Source organism: Petaurus breviceps, unplaced genomic scaffold, assembly GCF_028583685.1.
Source record: "Petaurus breviceps papuanus isolate PSGF00001 unplaced genomic scaffold, PetGlider_PUasm1.0 178, whole genome shotgun sequence".
Lineage (NCBI taxonomy): Eukaryota > Metazoa > Chordata > Mammalia > Diprotodontia > Petauridae > Petaurus > Petaurus breviceps.
Window position 1 is genome coordinate 5,032,783 of NW_027185777.1, and position 26,679 is coordinate 5,059,461.

At 38.1% G+C, this 26,679-nt stretch overlaps 1 protein-coding gene across 1 annotated transcript; it reads left to right on the forward strand.

Annotated features, from left to right (window-relative positions):
* Positions 1–1,308: 1,308 nt before the first annotated feature.
* Positions 1,309–2,187, forward strand: TEX47 (testis expressed 47). Its single transcript, XM_069086088.1, has one exon. The coding sequence runs from the start codon at positions 1,309–1,311 to the stop codon at positions 2,185–2,187; it is 879 nt and encodes a 292-aa protein (XP_068942189.1).
* Positions 2,188–26,679: the final 24,492 nt, after the last annotated feature.

Sequence of the window (26,679 nt, forward strand, 5' to 3'; positions counted from 1 at the left end):
TAACCAAAATCCACTAAGAAGGAAAAGAAATTCATGTTTCTTTGTACCAAGTGAGCACAAAACTATATGTTTGTATATTTGTGTGCATATGTGTATACATACATAATTCAATATTCATGGAAAGATTAATATTGTAAATTCAGTACTGGCCCTTTAAAACTAGCTAGAATTTCTGATCAACTGAATGGTCCACCAATATATGAAATGGAATCAAAGATCAACCACCAATACTTTGGGATGCTGCCAGTTGGAGGTAAGTGGAAGGCTAAGTTGAGTCTAAGAAAACTATGTAGAGGAAACAAATTGAAGAAGCCTACCTGAAGGTGTATGAGAACAAAGGCAGAAATGAGAATATAAACAAGGGAAAAGAAAGGGGAAAAATTTATTTTTGGAGAATAAATTAAAGACGTAACAAATACCAATAGGTATTTAGAAAGGGAAAATAGATAAAAAGAAGTCTCTTCAGGAATTACAGTAATGGTGACCAGTAACCAAAGTTAGAGTCTGAATGATTCTATCATTCCATAATAAGAATTCAGTAGCAGTTTTAATGTACTGGACCAAAGATTAAAAATTAGAGGGCCCACTCTCATCAGCAAAGATAAGTCTACTGAAAGCATATGTACTTGCAAAGGTGGGTATTTTCTCTGTTTAGGATATGGTCTATGGTTCACATAATTCCTCATTTGATACCAAAGTCCCAAGAGAGATTTCTGCAAGATAACCAGGAAAGATGACTAGATATGGAAAACGAAAAAGACCAACTTAATATGGCTCTTGATTATAGCCACGTCTGCTCCCCTTGGACTCTTTCAGTAATTATTTCTTTCAACTTAGTCCTGAACCCCTATGCAGAGTAGTGGGTTGTGACAGTTTGTCAAACTATTATTACTCTTTGTAGTTAATGAACTAGCCTGTATCAAGTGCCTATTATATGCCAAGCACTATGGTAAGCACTTAGGATACAAAAAAAAAGACAAAAAAAACCAGTTTCTGTTCTTAAGGAGATCACAGGCTAATGGGGAAAACGGCCTGAAAAAAACTATGTACAAATATATATATATACAGGATAAAGTTAGAGTAATCACAGAGGGAAGGCATTAAGATTGAAGAGGACTGGGCAAGGCTTTTTACAGAAGTTCCATTTATTGCAGTTTCCTCTCATTTATCAAGTAATCAATTGTCATTATAGTTAAAATTCTTACTGTGTAACAATCTTGATCAAACATTTGGATTTCTGTGGTTCCTTATTTCTTTTGTCAGACAGGGACAAACCTGAGTCCCTAACTGAGAAGCTAACCTGGCAAGATGAGCATTCAAAAGGCCAAAATTTCACGGGCATATAGTGAACCCTATTGGGACCTTGGTGGTGGTACCTTTGGGTCCCACCATAGGTCCCAAAATGTCCACCAAGTGACTCACAGCTCAACACACCCTGCCCACCATCACCATCAAAAGCATGGAGGGCGGCACGATCAGAAAATAATAATTCCACAAGTTCCACGAAAAAATTACCTACATTTTCTGGAAGAGAAACGAAGACTACAGTTCAAGAAATTCCTCCTCCACAGAATGTTTCTTGTGTCCAAGATATCCCCAGATACGGATAAGAAAAAAATTACTGAGTACTATGAGCAACTATATCAACATATACTCAAGTTTCACATGGGAGAAAACGTTACTGGAATCATCCTTATGTATCCTACGACCATTCTCCAAGTCATTGAGAGTTCCGCTGGGACTCTTTACCGGATTCTTCAAGACTACTTTTCTCATGAAGGAGATGAACCTAGCTTTTTACTCCAAGATCTTAAAATTTTAGTTATATCTCATAACATCCCAACCAGACTCTTCATGCAATGGTACACCTCTGTGATCACTATGCCAGTGATGTACCTGGAAGATATCACACAATCGCAATCTAAAGATGAAGTAGTTACTGAATGCCTCACCCTGGTGCTCAAGCTTGGCATGTATCTTTTAAGGAATGTTAAAGTGGGCACTAAAGGACCAGGAGATACCCTGCACAACCTTGTGCCTGAACTTCTCCCCCCTGAAGAAATCATAAAGTATCTGTGCAGAGCTGAAGGCTTCCTGACCCCCGCAGAGTTTTTAGGAATGTATAGCAAGCCTATTCATGTGACAATGGATGCAGAAGTTGTGTGGCCTGCCCCCACACCTCTTTAGGATGAAGATGGATTTCTTTTAGATTCTCTTCAAGCATTGTCACACTGACATAGTATATAACCCTATAGGTAGGGCATTTTTTAATTACTTGAAATAGAATAATAGCTTATAACATAGTCACATGTCCGCTGATGTGGGTAAATAAATGCATATAACATAGTAAATTATATTTATTTCCTTTGTACTACCTGCATTATGCCCATGAAGAATTTTCCAAAGTATAAGAGAGTAATTTTTTCCCACTTATTCATAAACTCAGACTTAGACAATAAAGATAAGAGTTACACTGTTACTGTGGTTCACTTGTTACTGATTCTTCATGAGCCCATTTGGAGTTTTCCTGGCAAAGATTACTGGAATGATTTGCCTTTCTTTCTCCTTTCCAAGAAACTGAGGTCAACAAGGTTAAGTGACTTGCCCAGGGTGACACAGCTATTGAGTATCTAAGGCTAGATCTGAACTCATAAAGATGAATCTTCCTGACTCCAACCTCAGCACTCTGTCCACTGTACCACCTACTTGCCCAAGAATTTAGATTATGTCAGACTTAATGCTGAGTAAGGTTGGTGAGGAAAAATCACACACACCCATTATAAGATGAATTGTAAACTTTTGGAACTCCTCTAGAGGGCAACCTGGTGGTAAAAAGTTATAACGGAATCATCACGCACAATGAACCAATAATTCATTTATTGGGAATAGGTTCTGAAAGTGTCATAAAAATAGTTATTTATACAATGGTTTTTATAGTCTCAATTTACATAAATCGCCAAAAAAAAATTGGCAACAGCCTAAATATTCAATAAAGTCAATCATGATATGGAAATGTAACGGGCTATTCTAAATCAGGGGTTCTTAATCTGGTATCCACAGAGCCACAAGAGATCCACAGACAGATGTCAATAGGTCTGCGAACCTGGATGACAAAAAAAATTACATCTTTATTTCAATGTAATGTGTTTCCTTTGTGACTGTATATATTCTCTATATTTTAAGATATTTTCTGAAAAGGCAATCTTAGGCTTCACCAGACTGCAAATGGTATCCATAACACAAAAAGGATAAGAACCCCCTTCCAAATCAACAAATATAATTAATACAAATAAAGAGTTTTAATTAAATAATGTAATTAATGAAAAAAGAGAGGTATAGATACTAACTAGAGGGCAGTTATGGTATTTTGCTTCCTTTTGTATCCACAATACTACACACATAGTAGGAACTTAATAAATGCTTTTCTAAAAATTATTGATTGATCAAAGAGTGAATGAGATATGAGGGAGCAAAGGAATACCCTTCATGAGAACTTACAATGAGTATTAGAAAAACTGCTGGGATGCTTATTGAATTTAATGAAATGATCAACAACTAAGCTACTAAGCTGGTATTGTTGATGTTAAATGTTGATATATTATGCATGCCTGTAATGCAACAGTGGCAAAATTGATCTAGGATTTTTTAGCTGTCAAAATCTAAATATTCTTTTGGTGATGCCAACTATTTGAAAATCATGGAATTGCACAGCTTGTGAAAAATTAAAGATGTAGGAACCAGGAGAACAACTAACACAATGAACATTTTTTTTCAAATGCTTTATTAAATTCTGATTCACATCATTCGTTTCCGCCAGATTTTGAGTTACAAATTTTCTCCCTGTTTTTCCCCTACCCACTGCCCCAAAACAGCAGTCCCACAGGATATCCCCTCCTCCAATCTGCTCTCTCCCATATTTTCTCCCGTACCCCTTTCAACTTTTCCAGTAGGGCATGACCCAGTGCCTGTATATCTTATCTCCCAATTACATGTAAAATAGCACTAATAACAGTACATATATATACACACATGTATATATATTTAAACATTTGATTTTAAATCTTTGAATTCCAGATTCATTCCCTTCCTCCTTTGTCACCCACCCTTACTGGGAAGATAAGCAGTTCAGTATAGGTTGTACATGTGTAGCTAATGCAAAACAATAACATAGTAGATATATTGTAAAAGACTGACTATATTTCCCTCCCTCCTATCCCACATCCCACTTGTTCTATTCTCTATTTTGATGCTGTCCCCTTTTCAAAAGTGGGTGCTTCCAACTTCCCTCCCCCCCTGCCTGCCCTCCCTTCCATCATCCCCTCTCTCATTCCCTTCCCCCCTACTCTCCTGTAGGGTGAGATACCCTATTTAGTGTGTATTTCATTCCCTCCCCAAGCCAAAATCAATGAGAATCAGGTTGACCCATTCCCTTTTGCCTTCCTATTCTTCCCCTCCATTGTAACCATTTTTCCTTGCCTCTTCTATATGAGATAGTTTACCCCATTCTGTCTCTCCCCATCTCCTCTCATTATATTCCTCTCTTACCTCTCTTTAATTGTACCTTTTAATATCATCCCTTCCTATTAAATTGGTCCTGTACCCTCTATCTATGTATACCTGTAAACATATACACACATTCACATATGTATCCATATGTCCATATACCCTCATATATAGACATATATATGTATATATCTATACATACACATATATATATATATATATTCCCTTCAACTATTTTCATACTGAGAAAAGTTTCATCAGTTACAATTATTTTTCCATGTAGGAATGTTAATAGTTCAACTTTGATAAGTTCCTTATGATTTCTATTCCCTGTTTACCTTCTCATGCTTCTCTTGCTTCTTGTATCTGAATGTCAAATTTTCTATTCAACTCTGGTTTTTTCAGCAAGAATGCTTGAAAGTCCTCTATTCCACTCAATGACCATATTTTCCCCTGAAACATGGTACTCAGTTTTGCTAGGTAGATGATTCTTGGTTTTAATCCCAGCTCCTTTGACCTCCAGAATATCATATTCCAAGCCATTCAATCCCTCAGTGTAGAAGCTGCCAGATCCTGGGTTATCCTGATTGTGTTTCAAAAATATTCAAATTGTTTCTTCCCGGCTGCTTGTAATATTCTCTCCTTAATCTGGAAATTCCAGAACCTGGCTATAATATTCCTAGGAGTTTTCTTTTGGGAATCTTTTTCAGGAGGTGATTGGTGGATTCTTTCAACCTCTATTTTGCCCTCTGGTTCTAAAACATCAGGGCAGTTTTCTTTGAGAACTTCCTGGAGGATGATTTCTAGGTTCTTACTTTGATCATGGCTTTCAGGCAGTCCAGTAATTTTTAAATTATCTCTCCTGGATCTATTTTCCAGGTCAGTGGTTTTTCCCATGAGATATTTCACATTGCCTTTTATTCTTTCATTTGTTTGGATGTGTTTAACAGCATCTTGATTTCTCATAAAGTCATTAGCTTCCATTTGCTCTGATCTAATTCTGAAGCAATGATTCTCCTCAGTGAGCTTTTGAGATTCTTTTTCCATCTGGCAAATTTGGCGTTTTAAGGCATTCTTCTCCTCATTGCCTTTTTGAGCCTCTTTTGCCATTTGAGTTAGTCTATTTTTTAAGGTAGTATTTTCCTTAGTCATGCTGTTGACTCTCAGTTCATAATTTTCTTGCATCATTCTCATTTCCCAATTTTACCTCCACTTCTCTTATCTGCTTCTTAATGTCCTCTATGGCCTGTAACCAGCTCATATTTTCCTTTGAAGCTTTTGGTGCAGGAGTTCTGACTTCACTGTCTTCCTCCTGTTCCATGCTTTGCTCCTTTTTGTCTCCAAAATAGGAGTCTAATGTTGGAATCTTCTGTTTGCTTTGTTTCCTTTGTCTGGTCATGTTGCCCCCTCAGTCACTCGACCCCTGGGCTTTTTGCCACAGTAAGTCTCTGCCATTAGACAGGGGAGCTTTTGTCCCAAACGCTGGGGTTTTCTCAGCTGCTGGAGGTATTGGTTGGGTGCCCTCTCTGAAGCCTCCACATGCTCTGGCAAGCTGGTCACACACCCCAGGATCTCCACCTTAGGCTGCAATCTAGATCCAAGTAGGTTAAATCAAGAGCTCAAACCCCTCAGACTGGTCACTTGGTCTCCCTACACTCTGCAGGCCAGAAGCTGAAGCTACCATGTGGCACTGGCTGGCTGTGCTGGGTGTCTCAGCTGCTTCTTGCCCCAGGGGCAGAAGTTGGCACACTCCCACTTACTGGGTCCCAAAGTCCAGACTGCACTGACCTCTCACTTTGTCCTTTGCATCTTTGTGTTGATAAATCTGGAAATGGCCAGAGCTTCTGCTGATCTTGAGTCCCTCAGGCCAGCAGCTGGTCAGGTCTGCCCTGGGGCTAAAACCTCCAGCTCACAAGAGCCTGGGCTCAGCTCCCAAAGTATTGAGCTAACAGACACCTGCAAGCCTACCGGGCTGTCCTCAGTGGGAGGTTAGCTCCTCTGTGTCATTTTGTGGGTTCTGCTACTCCAAAATTTGTTCAGAGTCCCCTTTTTACATTAACTGGGTAAGGTGGAAGCTGGCAATAATTTTTTTTAAAAAAAGAAAAAACATGGAAAAGTTGCAAAACTCTCATCAATATAATTAGCACTACTTCAGAAGATTGATAGTGAATTTTATACCTCCTACCTCTCAGCAGAGAAGAGTTCATGTCAGGTTTGGTAACAAGGCATATAATTTCCAGTATGGTCAATGTGTTCCTTTCTCTTGCCTTGTTACAAATATTTCTAACAAGGGAGGTGGTTTTTGTTTTATGTTCTTGTTGAGGTAGAGAACCATCAGAAGTGGTAGTAATGTAAAAAAAAAGAGCACTCATGAAACATTCTTTAAAGTTGTAGGTCACTCAAAGAGTAAAGGGGACACTCCATCTGTACAGTCCATTACAATTCCAACAAAGAATTGTATAACACTTTAAAAATGGAACCGATATATATATGTCTCTAGAAAAGGAGATGGACTAAAAACAGCCATGCAGGAAGGGTGAGGAAGAGCAGAAGACTAGCTTTCATGCTGTTTTGACTTCTACCCAATGACAAGAGATCGAAAGGCTCCCATCACTGTTAGTATCATCGATCTAGACACAATCATTTGATTGTGAACAAATCCCCCAATACCAGGTTACCCACTCCTCCTCTACTTTGGTGGAATTAAATACCACATATCTAGTTCAACTCTAAGTGAGGGTAGGAATGGTATTTTTCACTTTATTTTTTGTCCCACAGAGCCAAGCAAGGGCATTACTTCCACAACCCACCTCTACTCCTCTTCCTCATAAGACAGCTGAAGAAAATTGGAGGAAATACCTTAACCCTGCAAACTCAGTGCAATACAAATTTATGGTATCCAACATCAGCTGGTTGGATACAGAATCCCTACAGAATCTAATCTAAAACTTCTTTTCTCACTCTTAACTCATTCTCATTGATTTTCATATTCTCTCTCTCTCTGTCTCTGTCTCTGTCTCTCTCTCTCTCTCTCTGTCTCTCTCTCTGTGTCTCTCTCTCTCTCTCTCTGTCTCTCTCTCTCTCTCTCTCTCTCTCTGTCTCTCTCTCTCTCTGTCTCTCTGTCTCTCTCTCTCTCTCCATCAGCTGAGGCCTTTGCTTGACTACTGTAAAAAAAAATGAGGGTATTCAACAATGAGGGCCTATGGATTTGATTCCATTCCTCCCATCTTCTCCAACAGATTGTACCCTAAGAATTCCTCCTCTCAAATCTTCATCCTTTCTCTATCAATTAATTTCTACTCTACTATTTTCAAATATGCCCCAATTTTCCCCCTTCTTAAAAAACATCCATGGGAATAGATTTTGTAAGTCTGCAAATGTATAATCTATATCAAATGAGGAGGAAGGAGAGGGAGAGAATTCGGGACTCAAAATTTTTTTAAAATGTCAATAATTGTTTTTACATGTAATAGGAAAAAATAAAATAAAAATCCTTCATAGACTCTTCCCTCCCTTCAAGGTACCATCTTCTATCTTTAATATCTTAGCCAAACCACTTGAAGTGTGTCTACACTCACTGCCTGGACTTTTTCTTCTCTTAACTCCTTTCTCAATCTTTTGACGTCCAATTTCTGAGTTCATTGTTCAACTGAAACTATTCTTTCCAAAGCAACCAATGATCTCTTAATTTATAAATCTGACAGTTTTTTCTCAAATCTAATTCTTTTCAACCTGCTACATCTGACTCTACTGACCACCTTCTCCATCTAGATACTCTTTTCTCTCTAGTTTTTTTTTTTTATAACTGTCTCATAATGCATCTCCTACCTATAAACTGTTCCTCAGGCTCCCTTATTGGCATCATTCACATCATATCCCTAATTGTGGGTGTTCCCTATGGTCCTGTGCTATATTATTTTTCTCATTTCCCCCTATACTCTTATCCTGGTAACCTCATCAGATCTCACTGGATTAACTATCATCTCTATGTAGTTTATATGTCCAATCCCCAGAGTCTCTGTCATGTTTCAGCCCTACATCACCAATTGCCTATTGGATATTTTGAACTGAATGCTTGGGAGACATCTTAACTCAACATTCAAAAACTGAGCTCACTGACGTTCTCCCAAAATCTCTCCCCTTACACGCATCCTTATTTCTATGTAAAATGCCACCATCCTAGGCGAATAAGCCTGGCATCATCTGGGGTTTCTCTCTATGTCCCTCATACTACATAGCCAATCACAGTAACCCAAAATTGTTTTTAACTTTATAACACCTCTTTTCAATCCCCTCTTCAATGATACAAATACCACATTAATTCCAGATCTCATAATTTCTCACCTAGAGTCCTGCAACAGTCAACTAATCGCCCTCCCTCTCTCAGGTTTCATCATTCTGGCCCATTCTACACACTGTTGTCAAAGTAATTTTTCTTAGGCATGGATCCAACCATGTGACTCTCCTACCCAACCAACTCGAGACTTCCTTTTGCTTCTATAAATAATATAAACTACTCTATTTAGCTTTTAAAACAACATAACCTGACTTCCAATATATCTTTCTAACCTCACTGTATATCACTTTCCATTTCTGAACTCTATGATCCAGTCAAATAGGCCTTTATATCTCACAGAAGAAATCACATCTCTCATCTCCATGTCTTTGCACTGGTCTTCCATCATGTCTTTTATGTACTCCCTTCTTCCTGCTATCTCATAGTCTCTCTCTTCCTTCAGGTGCAGCTGAAGTACCATCCTCTACATGAAGACTTCCTTGATCTACCCAACTACTTATGCCTTCCCTCCCAACCTATCTTGTATTGAACTACTTTGTATTTATTTATCCAATTTTGTGTGTGTACTATATATACATATATATGTTACATGTAGTTTTTGTCTCCCCTAGTAGAATGTAAGCTCATTGTTAGTACTGATTGTATGATTCTTTGTATTAGCGTCCCTAACCCCTACCATACTACTTGACACATAGTAATCTTTTAATAAATACCAATTGATTTTTTACACATAGAATATGATTAATAAAATAGTTGACTGTTTACCAATCATGATAATAACATGAAACAAGGAGTAAGCACTGATAGCTAAGATCAGATTATCCAGTAAGATGATAGAAAATTTCTCTGACAGTGAGATTCTGTTGTCGAAAGCCTATTTAAGGTAGATATGAAATGTTCTAGGGACCCTTTACATTTATTAGCATTTCTAAGGCTATTTGCTCTCAATATCTAATGAAGAGATTCTTTTGATCGAATTGATTATCATACACAAAGTACATTAGAACCCATAAAATACTAAATAAATAAGTAGTTATCTATACCATAATTATATGACTCCTCACATAAAGAAAAATTCATTGTTGGGGCAAGACTGGAAAAATGTGCTTATTTGATCTCATCTATTAGGAAAATGTTAGGTGGGAAAGAGAAAATAGCAAGTCGAGTGTAGGGGAGCAAGAGAAACATAACTAAGACACAAGTGACAACGTATAAGCCCTTTGAAAGACGAAATATACTATTATTCAAGAATATCGATCTGGAAGGGAAATAATAGATAAAACAATTAGTACAACTTTGAGTGAAGATGGAGTTATGTTTAGAAATATATTTCTTTTGGTTAGTTTATTAATGAAATCCATTTTTTCCCTGGGACATAAGTAAAATAATCAAGAAAACAGCTATTTATGTGATTTTTATGAGTTAAAAATGACGGTCTCTTCTCTATTCTGGTCAAAATATTTCAGCATATACCATCTCCCATCCTCTAGGATGTGGGGAAAGAAGAGGAAGTTTCTCAATTTTTTTCATTCCTTCCTTTTTATTGATTGTTAAATTAGAATGAGAAATTAAATTTTTAATGAGTTTTGTTGCTTTCTTTATATCCCCCAAAAATGATTTGCATAAGTATACTTTACATTCATCAACCAAAGAGAAGGGGGAGAAAAAAAAAGATTTCTTTCATGTACTCATTTCATTTCTATCACAATTCTTCACCAATTTCCATGGAGATTTGAATGTGAAAAATCCATGCTAAGATTCCTGCATTCAGACCACAGCCATATAACCTTTGCAAATAAGTTTCAAATCACTTTCTGGAGACTGCATAATCAAGCATCATTTGGGAATGTTTATCTGGAAATGTAATGAGGCTAATGGTTTATTGAAAAGCCAAAGGATACAATAGCTCATTGAAAGCTACCAGAAGGTAGACTGTCAGCTGGTTATTTGGATTCTTGCAGGACTTATTTCTAACTGGCCACAGTCAAATAATATGGAAATTAGTCATTGTCTACCAGCTTCCATTTGCTACCTTCTGAAGCAATTAATCAAATATTGGCTCTGCCTGACCACTTTTCAAACCCGAACTTTTCTTTAACAAAGGTCGACATTTATTTGCAAATTTTATCATATTTCTAGGATCTGCTTATATAATTTTAATGAAAGCAGCCCTTTGTCAACTTCAATGATTATCTCTAAAAGCACCTGAATAGCTTACTTGATAAAATTAGTCTTTAATGGAAATATACTATTTCTCCTTTGACATTCATTTCTTTAGATAGTCATCATTAGGGTAACAGATTGAGTGTTGCACTTGGGGTCAGGATACCTAGCTTCAAGTCCCCACCTCCTTTAAGTCACTTCTTTAAAGTAAATAGCCATGGGAAAAAAATTATTCTCTCAAATCCTATTTCTTCTTCCTTAAAACTGGGGATAATATTTCACTACATATAAGTGAAAATGATTTCATAAACATGTGTACTTTAGTTAAAATTATCATTATTGCTTTGCTCTTTGGTTGCTTAATTTGCTTCCAAAATCCAGGAAAAGAAACCAGTTAGTTTGCATCTAAATTTCTTGACCTGCCCTTAGTTCTGTGCTGAAATGAATTCTCTTAATTTTTTTTTCTTTTCTGTGATATTACAAACTACTGTCCTGCAAACATATAGGAGCCACGTTGAGATTTCTTTCCAGCTCTCTTCTGCGGGAACACATGAACAACATAAAGAGAGAACATCTCCCAAAGCCTTTTGAGTCATAGGGGTCCCTGACACAAAAATTACATCACCTAATACCAAAATGGAGGGTACAGATAAGAAGTGAATTTTTTAAAAAGGGAGGCAATCAGTATGGGAGATGCAAAGACTTCACAAAAGATTAGATTATATATTGTGAGGTCATCTCAAACCTGCAGCCCTGCAAACTCCTGGGACCTAAACCAGATTAAAATGTTATGGGGAAATATTTTAATAATAAAAATACAATATGACATGGATATGTAATTTTCTAAGTCAACATTCACAATGATTTTTATGTACAGTTCAGTGGCCCTGTTTCTATCTGAGTTTGACACTAATGATCTATGTCCAACACCCTTATTCTAAAGTAGTAAGAATTGGTTTAACCTTTAAAGGACAAAAACAATTTGGATAGATGGAAAAGAGGAAAGGTAGATCTTTCTGTTGGAGAAATGTTATGAACAAAGAAAGGCAAGGAGGTCAAAACGCGTACAACATGGTCATGGAGTTCATGTCATGAGTCATGAGGAGTTCAGTCTGGTAGAAATGATTAGTATTGCAGGAAAGTGATGTTCAATGAATTCAGTTAATTATGAAAGGAGAAGGCTATAATGAAAGATATATTTAATAAGCATGCATTTGCTATGTCTAAAGTACTGTAGCAGGTACTAGAATCTAAAGATAAGAAGGATAAAAATGAAACATTCAATGGAGGAGACGTGTAATAACTCATTTTTTTTATTTCACTGTCATCTTACTCAATGAAGCTCAGAAAGACTACTGGGGCAAATAACCATTCTGCTATTGTTCTTCCATGTTCAGTATTCAGAAAACCATTGTACAGGGAGAGATTTTGATTGATTTTGGAACTAAATAAAAATCCTTGGATTCAAGCTCATCTTGAGTAAATATAAACATCTTTGGGACAACTCTGTAATGGACTAGAGAGTGGGGATCAGGCCAGGATGACAATTCTTGCTTGTATGATATTTGAGAAGAGGAGGGACATGATGGGGGGGGGGGGTCTGAACTTGGGTCTTCATTTGGATAGAGATCTCCTAGTCTAGAAACTCCATTGTTAACAGAGAAAAAATTCCTCTGCAACTTACCAGTTTAGAAATTTGCCTGGAGCATTAACAATTTTAGTAATTTCTTACTTCTGGTATATCAGAGGGAAGATCTGAACCCAGTTCTTGACTCCAAGGCTTGTTCTTAATCAGCTCTCAATTCAACTCCTATACCATTATATATTACCCATAATGAACTGTAGGCAACAAGTGGAAAAGAAAAGAAAGATGTCATCCAGGAAAAGGAGGTGGGCTGGTCATGCAGGCAGAGCAAGGGATTACAGTCTTAACAATTCATGCTGGTGACCACAGAATGTTAAGATGCAGAAATGGGCTTCTAAATAAACTAGGTCAACTTTCTATACAGAATTTATTGGTCAGAGGGGAAAACATGGACAATAAAGACAGAGGGTGAGAATAAATAACAATTAGTGTGTACATAAACTTTAAGGTTTACAAAACATTTTATAAATATTATCTCACTTTTTCTTCACAGCACCCCTGGAAGCTGGTACTATTACTATATTCCCATTTTACAGGTGAAGAAATTGAGGCAGAAAGAGGTTAAGTGACTGACCCAGAGACACATAGCTAATAAGAGTCTGAAACTGGTTTTCAACTTGGGTCTTTCTGACTCCAGGTCTGGTGCTTAACCCATTGCACTCCATAGACAGAATGGGTTATGTTCTTAGCTTTATTTGGAAGGTATCATCATTCCATTGCAATGTTGAAATATATTGTCAGTGATGGTTTTGTGAGTGAGGATTGCTGTAAAAGACATGAGCAGGAAAAGATGTAGGCCATCCACTCAGCCAGCTTGAGAGGGAACTGGTGAATAGCTTCCATGGGGCCTTGGGATATCCCAAGAAGCCAAATGAAGTCTCTATCTCATCAGGTTGATTAAGATAGAAACAATAATTTCATTGAATGAGCAAGCATGGACCTGTATTGTGAAGGGAACAAACATACCAATGAATCATGAAATCTGGGATCTTCCAAAGAGAGAATGGCCCATGAAGACAGAACCATAAAAATGGTGTCAAATGAGGCTCATATATAAATGAATGAATATCTTTACTCTTTTTCAACAAACCCATAAAAACTTGGCAATCAAACTAAGTGTGAAGGCAGAAACAATTTCATTTTGGCCCTTGTATACATGTACCTAACAGTTCCTGTTACATAGTACATATTTAATAATTTTTTATGATTAACTGTGTCTTTTAAACTATGGAAAAACTTCACATACAGAATATCATTACTATCATGTTACATATATACATGCATGTGTATCATACACATATAGGTTACATACAATGCATACATGTGAATTATATCTACATGCCAGAATATCATTAATATAATACTACCAATGATCACCACATCCTGGGTCAGAACTAATTTATCAGTTACCTAAGAATTCTCATTGCTTTGTAAACATGCCACTTTGGGACCAAAAACAGTATTCTCCACTTTATTCATGGACTTTGGTTTAGAATAACTTTTGATCATTTCAAAAAATCAGATCCATCTTTGAGGAATAAAGATTTACCCCCACTTAGGATATTTAAAGAATAAGTCATAGACATCCTCCAGCCCCCTCATTTTACCAATGAACAGAATCTTTGGGATAGAACTGAAATCTGGAATTCTGAAATCCCAATCTAGTGTTCTACCAAACGTTCTATAAGGGTAAGCCTGAAAAAGAAATCCCCAAAATACTTTCAACCAGAAAAACATAGTTGGGACAACTGCTTTGCTTCTCAAGAAGATGACTACAAGGCAACAATGGTCATTTGGATGCTCGAGTTGAAGTAATTGTTTTTAATCAGTCATATGATTACTTCAAGATAATAGAGCAAGAAACATGACACTTGTATCAAAAGGCCTTGGTTGGAGTTCTGCTTGACCGAAATCCAAGAGTAATAATGAGCAGATGTTGCAAAGGAATAACATTAGGAAACACTTCCTAGCAATTAGAGCCATCCAAAAGTGAGATGGGACACCTTAAAAAACAGCGGATTTCCCTTCCTTGGAGATCTTTAAGGAGAAGCTATACAACCACGATGTTCGTTATGTTATAGGGGGGATTCCTTTCACATATAGATTGGACTAGATGGCCACTGAAGTCCTTCCAGCTCTCTGCATCTGGGTTTCTGAGACCTTTCTCTGCGATACACTGCTCGCGTGATCTTTGCTAAAGTCTCCGCTTCTCTCCATCTCTTTCCTCATTAATAAATTTGAGAGTATCGGTCAGGCTCAGATGAGAAACAGAGGAAATATTTGTGAAGTCTAAAGAACTATACAAATACAAAGTATTACGGATATTAATAAAGTTAACAGTACTGTGTAGCATAATAGAGAGCTTGCCCCCAAGTCAGGAAGATTTAGGGGTTCATGTCCTCCATCTGAAACATACAAAGGGAAGTCATTTAATCTTTCAGTGTTCCAGGAAATTCCCTAAGAACATACACAGCAGAAAAGACTTACATTGGTTGAGTGAATTTTGTACAGCCATTGAGGTCACAGGTCTTATTCCTATCAATATCCCAATAATTATATAGCACAGTTGAATGGCAGCTAGCTCTGGAGTAAGGAGGACCTAGTTCAAATCTCACCTCTGATGCTTTCTACTCTGTGACCATGCACAAATAACTTTTCCTCTGTTTGTCTTGGTTTATTTGTAAAAACCTAAGGGTTGAACCAGATGGCCTCTCAATTCCCTCTTCATCCTATATTATGATCCTCACATATTATTTCACATGATGGAAGAATGAAATACCAAGAGATATTAAAATTCAGAGAGACTTATATGAAAAATTTAGAAGGCATACCACTCGTGTCCAAGCAGATAATGTCCAAGCAAAAAATGAACATTTAAACATCATGAATATGTAACATTAACATTCATTTTAATTTTCAAAATTTAGAATCAAGCCCAACAATATCATGGAATTTCCATTTAATAGAATTGATTTTGCTACTGAAAAACATATTTGCTTGATTCAAGAAAGGTCTAATTGATATATTCTCAACTCACACATTCAGGAAAGTTGTACAAGTGTTGTGTTTTTTTTTAAATTTTTCTGTAAATGACATGTATTTTGTTTGAAAAGGGAAAAGATACTTTGTTGAATTAGAAAATCCTATTGTCTCCACTGACACGAAAGGAGGCATCAATACCCTTCCATGAACATTATGTATGACAAACAGGATGTATAATTTTTGTTTCTGTGGTACCATTGTAACTTCACAACAATATTTCTGCTCAAGTAGTTAGGCCTGTTGTGGTCAGTAGGATTTGCCAAGGGGAGATGAGGAAGCATGTTACAAAATTCAAACTCACTCATCCTTCCCTTCAGGTTTTACACATATTAAAAGCATGCATGGAGAATTAGAGTTCTCCCCCTTGTGGTCAATTATTTAAAAATTGCAATTCCCAGCTTTAGGTTCTGCCCAAGATAGAAAATTCACATGTTATGAAAATTTTCAACCTGCTCTATTTGGACAGTTTTTGGACAATTGTTCCATTACATTACTGCATCCATTATTTGTGAAATGTGGACTTGTAAGCCATAATGCATTTTATATTCATGTATAGATTGGCCTTTTTTCTTTTCTCTGTTGCTACAATTTGTTTTGCTCACTAAGATGCCAAGCTGAAAGACTTTGGCCATTTAAGTTAACACCACTGTCCAACAGGAGGACAGAATAAGCTAAAATTCTGTTCTGTTCAGTACTGCATGTCTGCGTTAGTAGTGCACCAAGGCAACCTACAGTTAACATAAGATCAAAAAGACAGCTTCTCATCACAAATAGCCAGAGTTTAGACAAAAGTTCCTGCTTGGACTTTAGCTTCCTGCTAAATGTACTCTATGATCTCTTATTACACTAAACCCAGAGGCTTCCTGGAAGATTTTTTTTAAGAAGGAAAAAAGGGAGGAGGGGGGGAGGGGGGGGGGGAAGGGGGGGGGGGTGGGGGAACAGGGAGGGAATGGGGAGAACAGGGGAGGAAGGGGAGAAGAGGGGGGGAAGGGGAGAACAGGGAGGGAGGCTACCCTGCATTCATTTTTGTATTAAGTATCACATACATACATGCATGTACATGCTATCTTCACCATTATAAGTTCCTAGAGAACGGAGATTGCTTTACTTTCATATTTTTTTAACCTCCTGTGCTTATCACAGTGCCAGGTACACGATAACTGCCAAGTAAGAGCTTGCTGACTGATGGCATGGAAGTGGATCGAGTCATCCTCAGAATCACGAAGACCTGAGCTGGGCACATACCAACTATATGACAATAGGCCAAGCAAGGAATTTCTCAGAGTCCTTGACTCCTTAAGGAAAAGGCTTACAGAGATTTGGAAAGAGTTTCCACACCAGAAGTTGCCCACACTAATGAAATCATGGGTCCAGAGCAAAAGCCATCTCTATCTGGGTGTGTGATTTCCCTGCTGTGGGCACTTCTGGTAGGGAAGGCCCCTCCACTGGTGCAAACCAAGAATTTGAGTGAGAGGCTAGACCATGCTATACTGCACCAATGTATGTGTATATAACTGGGTGGTATCATGCACAGAGTGTTGGAACTAGAGTCAGGAAAACCCGAGTGTGAAATCTGCCTGAGATACTTTTACTCCCTATTTGACTTTGGAAAAGTCACTTTCAGCCTCTGTGGAATGGGAATAATAATAGCACTTATCTTGCAGGGCTTTTTTGAGGATCAAAACAAATAGTGTATATGTGTGTATGCATGCATACATGTATGTATAAGTATACAGCCATGTATGTCTGTGTTTTGTGTGTGCATTTAATGTATACACACATATGTGTTGTGTATGTCTATATGCATATATTTATTGTTTCTATGTATACTCATGTATGTGCTAGTGTATATGCATGTGTGTATGTTTGTACATACACACAGACACAAAGCCTTTTGCAGATCTTAAAGTACTATATAAATGCTAGTTAGCTATAATATGTACATATTCCCAAAAGGGTTTATTAGTCATTCCCTCTGTATCTCCTTATCTTCAACTTTATTTTCACAAACATTCTTTTCCTCCTTTCCTCCTCTTTATAGTCAGTATAGACAAATTTCATTATAGGCAGTGATTAAATTGCAAAAGTCTGGAAGTATTTCACTATAGGGTACATTCTACTTTACAATTTCTTAAGGTAGGTGCTATTATATAGGGGCAGCTAGGTGGTAAAGCAGAGTGCTAGGCCTAGAGTCAGAAAGACTCAGATTCCTGAGTTCAAATCTGATTTCAGACACTTATCTGTGTGACCCTGGACAAGTCACTCAATCCTATTTGCCTCAGTTGCCCCATCTGTAGAATGAGCTGGAGAAGGAAATGGCAAACCATTCTAGTATCTCTGCTAATAAAACCCCAAATGGGGTCATGAAAAGTCAGACAAGAATGAAAAATGACTGAAATGTGACAGGAACTGGTCAGCTCCCGGCATCAATATCTCAGGTGATGAACCAGCTGCACAAAGAGAAAACTGGAGGACTGGACACTTATAAAACCTTGGGCAATTAAATTTACCTTGCTGGATCTCAGTTTCCTCACCTATAAAATGAGGAGTTTGGACTAGAAGTTACCCAAGGGGGATCTAAATCCATCATCATATAATTAAAGAGCTCAATCAATAGCAGAGCAGAGTGGGAGGGTAAAAAGGAAAATGGCCAAAAGAAGAATCAGTCTTCTGGCTCCCATATCCTTCTCCCCTCCAGGAGGCCCTCGGCAGAAAAGTAGAGACAATTTCAATAGTGGGGACATTTGCTAGATCACAATGGGAGAAGGCACAGGTGGTACTGGGTTTGTAAGAAAGAAGAAAGAGAACTCTTAAATTGTATATACTCCTAAACTTTTTTTATGGGGGGGGGGGGATCATGTCTATATTCTGGTTAAGAGTTGCCCACGTTTCTTGGAGAGCAGTCATGTACCAATTGTCCATATAACAAGTGTTTCCTATATCTAATTTATTCCTTTTTGCTTCTTTAGCCACAAATTAAAAACTGTAGGGATAGCCCACGCTTGCATGAGTGACTGTACTATGTGTACTATACCTACTATTACTATGTTCTGCTGCTTGATTAGTGTCAATTAAAATAGAGCAAATGGGTAGAGGGCCAAGTTTTCCCTGTAGAGAGAGACCTTGGCCAGAAGAGACTAATTAGACAAATTCACATTGACCACACCCTTACTATAATGAGACTAGTATTATCATCAGGGAAAGAGTAAAGCTTAGAGCTTACCGGCACTATGAGAATCACAGAAAGATGAGGATTTCCTAAGTGCCTGTTGGGGTGAATATGAGAATGCCCAGTACCTAAGACTTGTTATTGTACAAGATCAGGCTAGGGGCCAACAGTAGCCCCTGGTGCATTCAGCACAATTCAACATTTATTAAGCTCCTACTGAATGCAGAACACATACTGGGAGACATACAAAATTTAGATGGGATGAAGACACAGACCTAGGGATATAACGTAACCCACCAAGTCACGTGGTAAATTGAGGACTGAGGCAAGAATAAACCTTCAGTTTTCTGATTCCTACTATAATATTCTTCCCATTACACTGGTCCCCCAAATATGTGGTCTCCTCCATTAAATAAGTAGCTTAATACCTTTGAGGGCAGGGATTGTGTTTGCTTTTGTATTTGTGTCCCCAATCCCTAGACCTGAGAGAGTTTGGAACATAATAAGAGATCCCTAAATGTTGTTGGGTTTTTTTTTTCATTCAACCATTCATTCATAACACCAAAAATGAGAGTTATTGTGGCTTAGCATATGGAGGGCCAGTCTCAGCATCAGTTAGACCAGAGTCCTGAAGTCTTACCTCTGACACATTAACTGTGTGACCCTGGACCAGTCACTTAAACTGTCAAGGCTCTTGGCAATATGACTCTCAGTTGCAAGAGAAGAGTAGATCAGCATGGGTAGAGTTAATTTTCTCAATGGAAGTTCCCTATACCAGCAAAATTTCCAGGCGCAACCCTAGCCCAATACCACAGTGCTCCCCTCCTAAGATCCTTTAGGATGAGAATTCTGTCTTCTATTTTTCCCTATCCTTCACCCTGACTAATACATTTCTGCAGTCAAGAACTCAGTAAATGTGCCTTCATTGTGCTCAGGGTTTAAAAGGTCTCTTTTTCTTTTTTCTTAAATTTTTTTACTATTAGTTTTACAACATTCAGTTCCACAAGTTTTTGAGTTCCAAATTCCGCCTCCTCCCCAAACACGGTGATGTGCAATCTGATACAGGTTCTACATATACCTTCACATTAAACATTAGTCAAGCGGTAAAGAAGAATTATAACCAATAGACTCAATAACAAGGAAGAAGAACCAAAATGAAATGAAACACAAAAGAGACAGAACAAGCAGTTTGCTTCAATCTGCATTGAGATCTGTAATTCTCTGGATGGGGATAGCCCTTTCCTTTCCATCATGAGTCCTTTGGAGCTGTCTTATTACCTTGTATTGCTGAGGGAAGCCCAGTCTATCAAAGTTAGTCGTCATACATATGATGTGTCTGTAATTGTGTGTACAAAATTCTCCTGCTTCCCCTCCCCTCACTCAGCATCAGTTTATATGTCTCTCCAGATAAACATGAAGTCCGTCTGCTCATTTCTTATAGCACAAGAATATTCCATTACATTCATATACCACAACTTGTTCAGCCATTCCCCAATAGATGGGCATCTCTTTGACTTCCAATTCTTTGCCACCACAAAAAGAGCTGCTATAAATATTTTTGTACATACTGGTCCTTTTAAAAGGTGTCTTTTTCACTGTCAAAGTACAGAGACCTCCACTGAAGTTTTTATTAAATCTTCACACCCTATCACACATGGAGGCAACCCTAGATTCTCAAAGGTTATGCCAAGAAAGAATCAACTCTTATAGGTCCTAGCATGCTAAAAAGCCTTCAAGTGTGTGCTGAGGGCTAAAGAGCTAGATAGTACAGTGGGTAGAGCATGGGTCTGGGGTTATGAGACACTTCCTAGCTGTATGAGCCTGGGCAAGTCACTTAACCTTTGTTTGCCCCAGTTTTCTCATTTGTAAAATGGGGATAATAATACCCCTACCTCCCATGGCTGTTGTAAAGATAAAATAGTATCTATAAAGCATTCTGCAGAACTTAAAGCATTATGTAAATCCTAGCAATTATTATTATTGTTCTTCTTCTCATTATGTTACTCTAATACAGAACCAGCCTAGTTAGATTCAGTCTTATACTAGGACCTTGGTCCCCACTTTTTCAGCTGAATTAACTGATGAAAACCATGTGCTAAGATAGAGAGATGCTAATCTGTGTCAGTGAAGTAAGGACCCACACAGGATAAAATAATGGATGTTTTATTTTTACTATTTTTTAAAATACACTAAAAACAACACAGAACAAAAATTAAATAAGACAGTCATTAAGCATTTATTAAGCACCTACTGTTTGCCACATTCTGTAAGTGGTGGGACTACAAAGAATGGGGGGTGGGGTTTGAACAGAACATGGTCCCTGCTCTCAAGGAGTTGACATTCTAATAGGGAATACAATAACTATCCAAATAACTATCCATAGCATAGACAGACAACATAAATAGGAAGTTGTCTCAGAAGGAAGGAACCAGAAGTGGTCAGGTACTTTGTGCCCAACTCTCTTATAGCAAGTAGGGGCAGGGAAAACACCAAATAATGGGGAAACAAAAAACCTAGTATAGGAGTTGGGACTTGAACTGAGCTCCCAATGAAAGGAGACAAGGACTCTAAAGGGAGCCTGAAATCTGCAATTCAGATAATCTTCCCATAGATAATCAAGAATTGAACATTACTCTAACATTAAACTAAGCCAAACATGATTACAAAAATCATAAGTAAGCAAAATATAGTCCAACCTCAAATGCTAGTCATTCCATATAAAGAACCTCTAGACCTTTGTAATGGGAAGGTAAATTTGTAAGATCTTCCCTGCCCCTAGGCTAAAGTGCACCTGGAGCCTGGGGTGGGAGGCTTGTTTTTCATTAGATACTTCTTGATTGGCCAGTGAGTCAATAAGGTTGTTACATTTTCTGAGCCAGGAGAAGGCTATATAAGCCCTCATGTGTAGCTTTGTTTTGGGGCTCACTTTGAGAAGTGTTCTGTGATTTGATATGGATTTTAGGAAGCCGTTGTCCAGAGCCCCCCGGCTTTGAAAAATCCATATGTTGAAACTCAGATGTTGATTTGGTATGGATGTAATGGTTGGACAGTTTGGAAGGTTACTTGATCTGTTTCTGTCTTGATGGTTCTGCCTGTATACTTTGAAGTTTGGGGTGCTGACTTTTTTCCCCTGAACGAGATAAAGGATGTATGTTTGGCTGATTAGAGTAAGCTTGTTACTTTGAGTTGCTTTCCTTTATCAAAGCAGATCCAAGAACCTGTATTGGCAGCAAACCCTGAGGACGCTTGGGGTGCTTGCTGCTACAACCTTACACAACATAATTTTGTCCTGCCATCATATTGGATGGTTGAGATTCAACATGATGGGCATTTGTGGAAAGTGGAGATTGGCCAAACAGTTAATATGAGACCACCAGAAAATGACAAATACAATGTTTTTTTTCTTTATTTCCATAATTGATACTTTGTCTATTTCAATAAAGAAATGGTTCTAGAGAAATTTCCTAGTCAATTAATGGAGGCAGCTTGGCACAGAGAAAATCACATTGACCCTAAAGTTGGAGGGACTATGTTCAAATCCTACTTCTGAAGCCTATGTGACCTCCTAACCTCCATGGTGCCAAATTCTTCACCTGTAAAACAGAAGTGTTGTACCAGATGGCCTTCTGAGCTCCCTTTCATTTCCAACTCTGATCCTATGACTTAATTAACATTTTATCATGAATAACACTCTATAATTTTCAATGCTTTTACATGCATATCAGATTTTATCTTTAAAACAATCTTGTGAAATAGGATGGTTATTATCCTCCACATTTTATAGATGAGAAAATTAAGACACACTTAACCAAGGTCACATACTGGAGCTGTTATTATAACCTAGATCTCCTTACCCTTACTCTAGTGTGCTTTTCACTAGCTATTTTTGATGTATAAGGGGGACACAGGCAGCTCCCAAAGATTACAAATTGCAAAACTATCATTGCTTTACACTGATTGGTAGAAGGATATTTGGCATCCCCATGCCAATAAAGTCACAGGAAAAGCTGTGCCTTCTCTCCTCCCCTCCCCCCCCCCCCCCCGCAAAAAAAAATAGCTCCTGGGCATAGTTAACATATGGGACTCCAATAGCATCCAACGCAGAATTCCAACGCATACCCTTCTAGTGCCAATCAAATGACTAAATTTGACTGCTAGAACAAAGAGGGACTCTTGGAAAATAATAGGCATCAAGTTTCTCCTTTCCCCTCAAATACTGAACCTTGCTTATATCACCAATGTAATGGTTTAATGATATTCCATAGTGCCACAAGCCCAGTATAATGACACCACTTTCCAATTTTTCTTTGCCAGGCTAGCCTGTGTTGGTTAACATCATGCAACCATGTGTGCAAACTGAAAGGGGAAATTATATCAAGAAAAAATCCCTTGCAATTGAATAAATGTTGGAAGCTATCATCAAAATTCAAGGTAAAAGGAAATATGTGCTTTTGCTTTATTTCCTTCCATGTGGGGCTTCTAGGAAGGACATTCACCCCCACCTTCCCTCCTCTCAAAGATCTGCCAGATGCCAACACAGTTCTCAAACTAAGCCTGATAATATTTAGGCTTTTTAATTTTACATATAGGAGTAGTCTATGGACAGCAGCTCTATTTCTTATCTCTAGTGCTAACTGGTTCCTTGCCTCCATTATTAGCTTGAAGCTGGCAGTTTAAGCAAAAGGAGATGAATTTACAAGAAATGCAGACAATAAGGGCACTTCCTCCCACTTCTGTATGACCTGAGAGGCATAGGACTATTTCTTTGATTGCCTGGGGATGGTTCCCAGTGGATTAACATGTTTAAAATGCCCACATGTGTAGAACTGTAATTGCTTAAGTAGTTATCGCTCTTAACTCACTGCTAGAGAAACCAATTAGGATTCAGAGGACTGCCCCCAGTCAAGTGGAAGAACAAGGGTTTTTAGTTGTCAAGAACATTAAAAAAAAAAAGCTGCCACATCCCTAATCTTACTTTCACCTACTAAGCTCCTTAATCTAAGCTGATTAGACTACTTTGAAAGAGAAATATTCAGTTAAAAGCAATGTATGGACAACACTTTTTTTTAATGTATCCTATTGACAATATCAAAATATGAAAAGTAAAGTGACTAACTTTTAACTTTTTTCTTCAGCCTAAATGTAACAGTAAATAACTATACAGTATAAATAATGTTCCTTCATACCACAAATACAACTAAAGATTCTTTTGTCTAGGTCAAAAATAGTTGGAATATAAAAGACAGTCCAATTGTGGGCACTGGGAGATAGACCAGTCTGGTCCCAAGAGATCCTTGGAGTCTCCATGTCTCCATAAAGGTTGGAGGAGAATCAATCAGTAAACTATGCTAAATGTCTGGGATACAAAAAGAGGCATAACATAATCCCTATCCTCAAGGAGTTTACAGTCTAATGGGAGAAGGCACATCTTGATATAGGAGCCACAAGGTGAGAGGATCCTGGGAGTGATGGCCTGTGGATAGGTGCACCACTGAGTGGCTGAGTCAAGAAGACGACCGTGACATTCAGGGCCAATGGTCACCACAGGGAGGAAGTTTACCCTCACAGGACAGAATCTTGTCCCCTTGAATAATGACACTCTCAGGACAAGGCCTTATTCCTACCATACCAGCTCTTCTTACTACACAAGAAACAGCATTAAATAGGAGCAAATTAGCCAAAATAAAGGGAAACTTTGGTACAACTTCACATGAGTCATACAAATTGTACCTAATCGTACTAATTTTCCAGTCCATTGTGTCTAAATTATTATCTGGGTATTACCTTCTACAACACTAGTTAATCTTTCTTTTATCATCAGATACTCATTATTCACTGGAGAGTATGAATTTCTTTATTTCAGATGAGAAAGGATAGTAACTTAGCTTCCCTTTGCTTCAGCATGACCCTGGGTCTCATTTCTGCTTGGTATCCCCATCACCAAAAATAATGCCTGGCATACAGTTGGTGCTGAATACATGCCTACCAACTGATTGATTCAAAGACTAGCTCCTTAAAGGAGGTAACCCCCTATTCTCAAAGATAGTACAAACTAGAAGGTGTTTCCAAAGTCAGAGAGCCTTCAAGTATGGCCCAAGGACAGACAGTATGCCTGGTGTCTAAGGACCAGCCCAGCTATGTTGAGAGAAGTTGATGTCCAGAATATCCATCGGGAATGAATTTCTGAGGTGCAAACATTCTTAAAGATCTTAAAAATAAAGGTATCTACTAAGGTGTAGAGCAGCCTATGCTAATGTTCTATTATGTCCAGACTGTTCTATCTCCCAGACTAACAAAATTACAAATCCCCAAAATATTTTGTTGTATGATCATTTCTGACTCTTGGTAACCCCATGGAACCATACCGTCCCTGAGGTTTTCTTGGCAAAGATAGTGAATTGGCTTGCCATTTCCTTTGCCAGTGGAGTAAGGCAAACAGACGTTAAGTGACTTGCCCAGGGTCACACAGTTAGTAAGTGTCTGAGGCTGGATTTGATTTTAGGTCTTCCTAACTCCAGGCCCAGCACCCTATCCATTCGTGTCACCATTTTATCATGGTACTTTTCTTCAGATACTTCAGATTCTTACCAGAATGAAACAGTAAAAATTTAAAAAAACATACTACCATATTTTTAGAATCCCAATTTCTTAAATTTCTTTTTAACTAAAACAAAAACTCAATTCCTTCCCAAGTAGATGAAGCAAAATAATCACAATGGTGAAGTCAACTTCTTAAGCAACTGCATTATTAATGAAAATATAAATGGGTAATCTAGTGTAGATGTTTAAAAACAAACATATTAATTTTTTAATGTACTGGCTCAGGGTCAAATGACCTGAACTAGCATTCTATTATAACTGACATATTTGGGGGCGGCCAGGTGGCTCAGCGAGTAAGAGCACCGGCTTCAGTGTCGGGATGACCTGGATCAAATCCGGGCTCAGATACTCAGCACCACACCCAGAAATAATAACTGGCCGTGTAACCTTGAGCAAGTTACTTAACCCCGATTGCTAATTAATTAATTAACTAATAGATAGATAGATAGATAGATAACTGACATATTTAGCCTGTGTCCCCTAAAAGTTTACCCAGACTCCACCAGGGGGGAGAATGCAGTGGCAATAGCTTGCTGGCAAGTCTGAGAGACTTCTACAAAGAATGCTGGCAGTCATGGGACGTTCTATCTCACCCAAAATCTACTTAGTTTAATGGAAATCTATCTAGATTGTTGGTCAGGTCCATGAAGTCTTGTGTACCAAACCATGAAAGATGGTGATCTCTACTTTGAGAAACCAAATTTAATAGAAAAGAAGCTAGGCAACTAGAAGCCTCCTCTTGACTGACTCAACATTTGCATGAGTCTGGATAAATCATTTAATGCCTCTGAAGCTCTGTCTCCTCACCTTTAAAAAGGGGCAGCATGATATACAAGCTAGACACTGGACTTCAAATCCTACTATAAACACTAACAGGATAGTTCGGTGGCACAGTGGCCAGCCAGGAATCAAGAAGACTCATCTTCCTGAGTTCAAATCTGGTCTTAGACACTTAATAGCTGTGTGACCCTGGGCAAGTCACTTCTACCCATTTGCCTCAGTTTCCTCATCTGTAAAATGAGCTGGAGAAGGAAATGGCAAATCACTCTAGTATTTTTGCCAAGAAAACCCTAAGTGGGTTCACAAAGAGTCGGACACAACTGAAAAATGACTGAACAACTACAACAAAGGCTAACTAGCCACGTGACCCCAGGGTAAGTCTGTGCCTCAGTTTCCTCATTTATAAAATAAGGTGGTTGGATCTGATAACCTCAAAGGTCCCTTCCAGCTCTAAATTCATGATCCTCTCATTAATGTCTA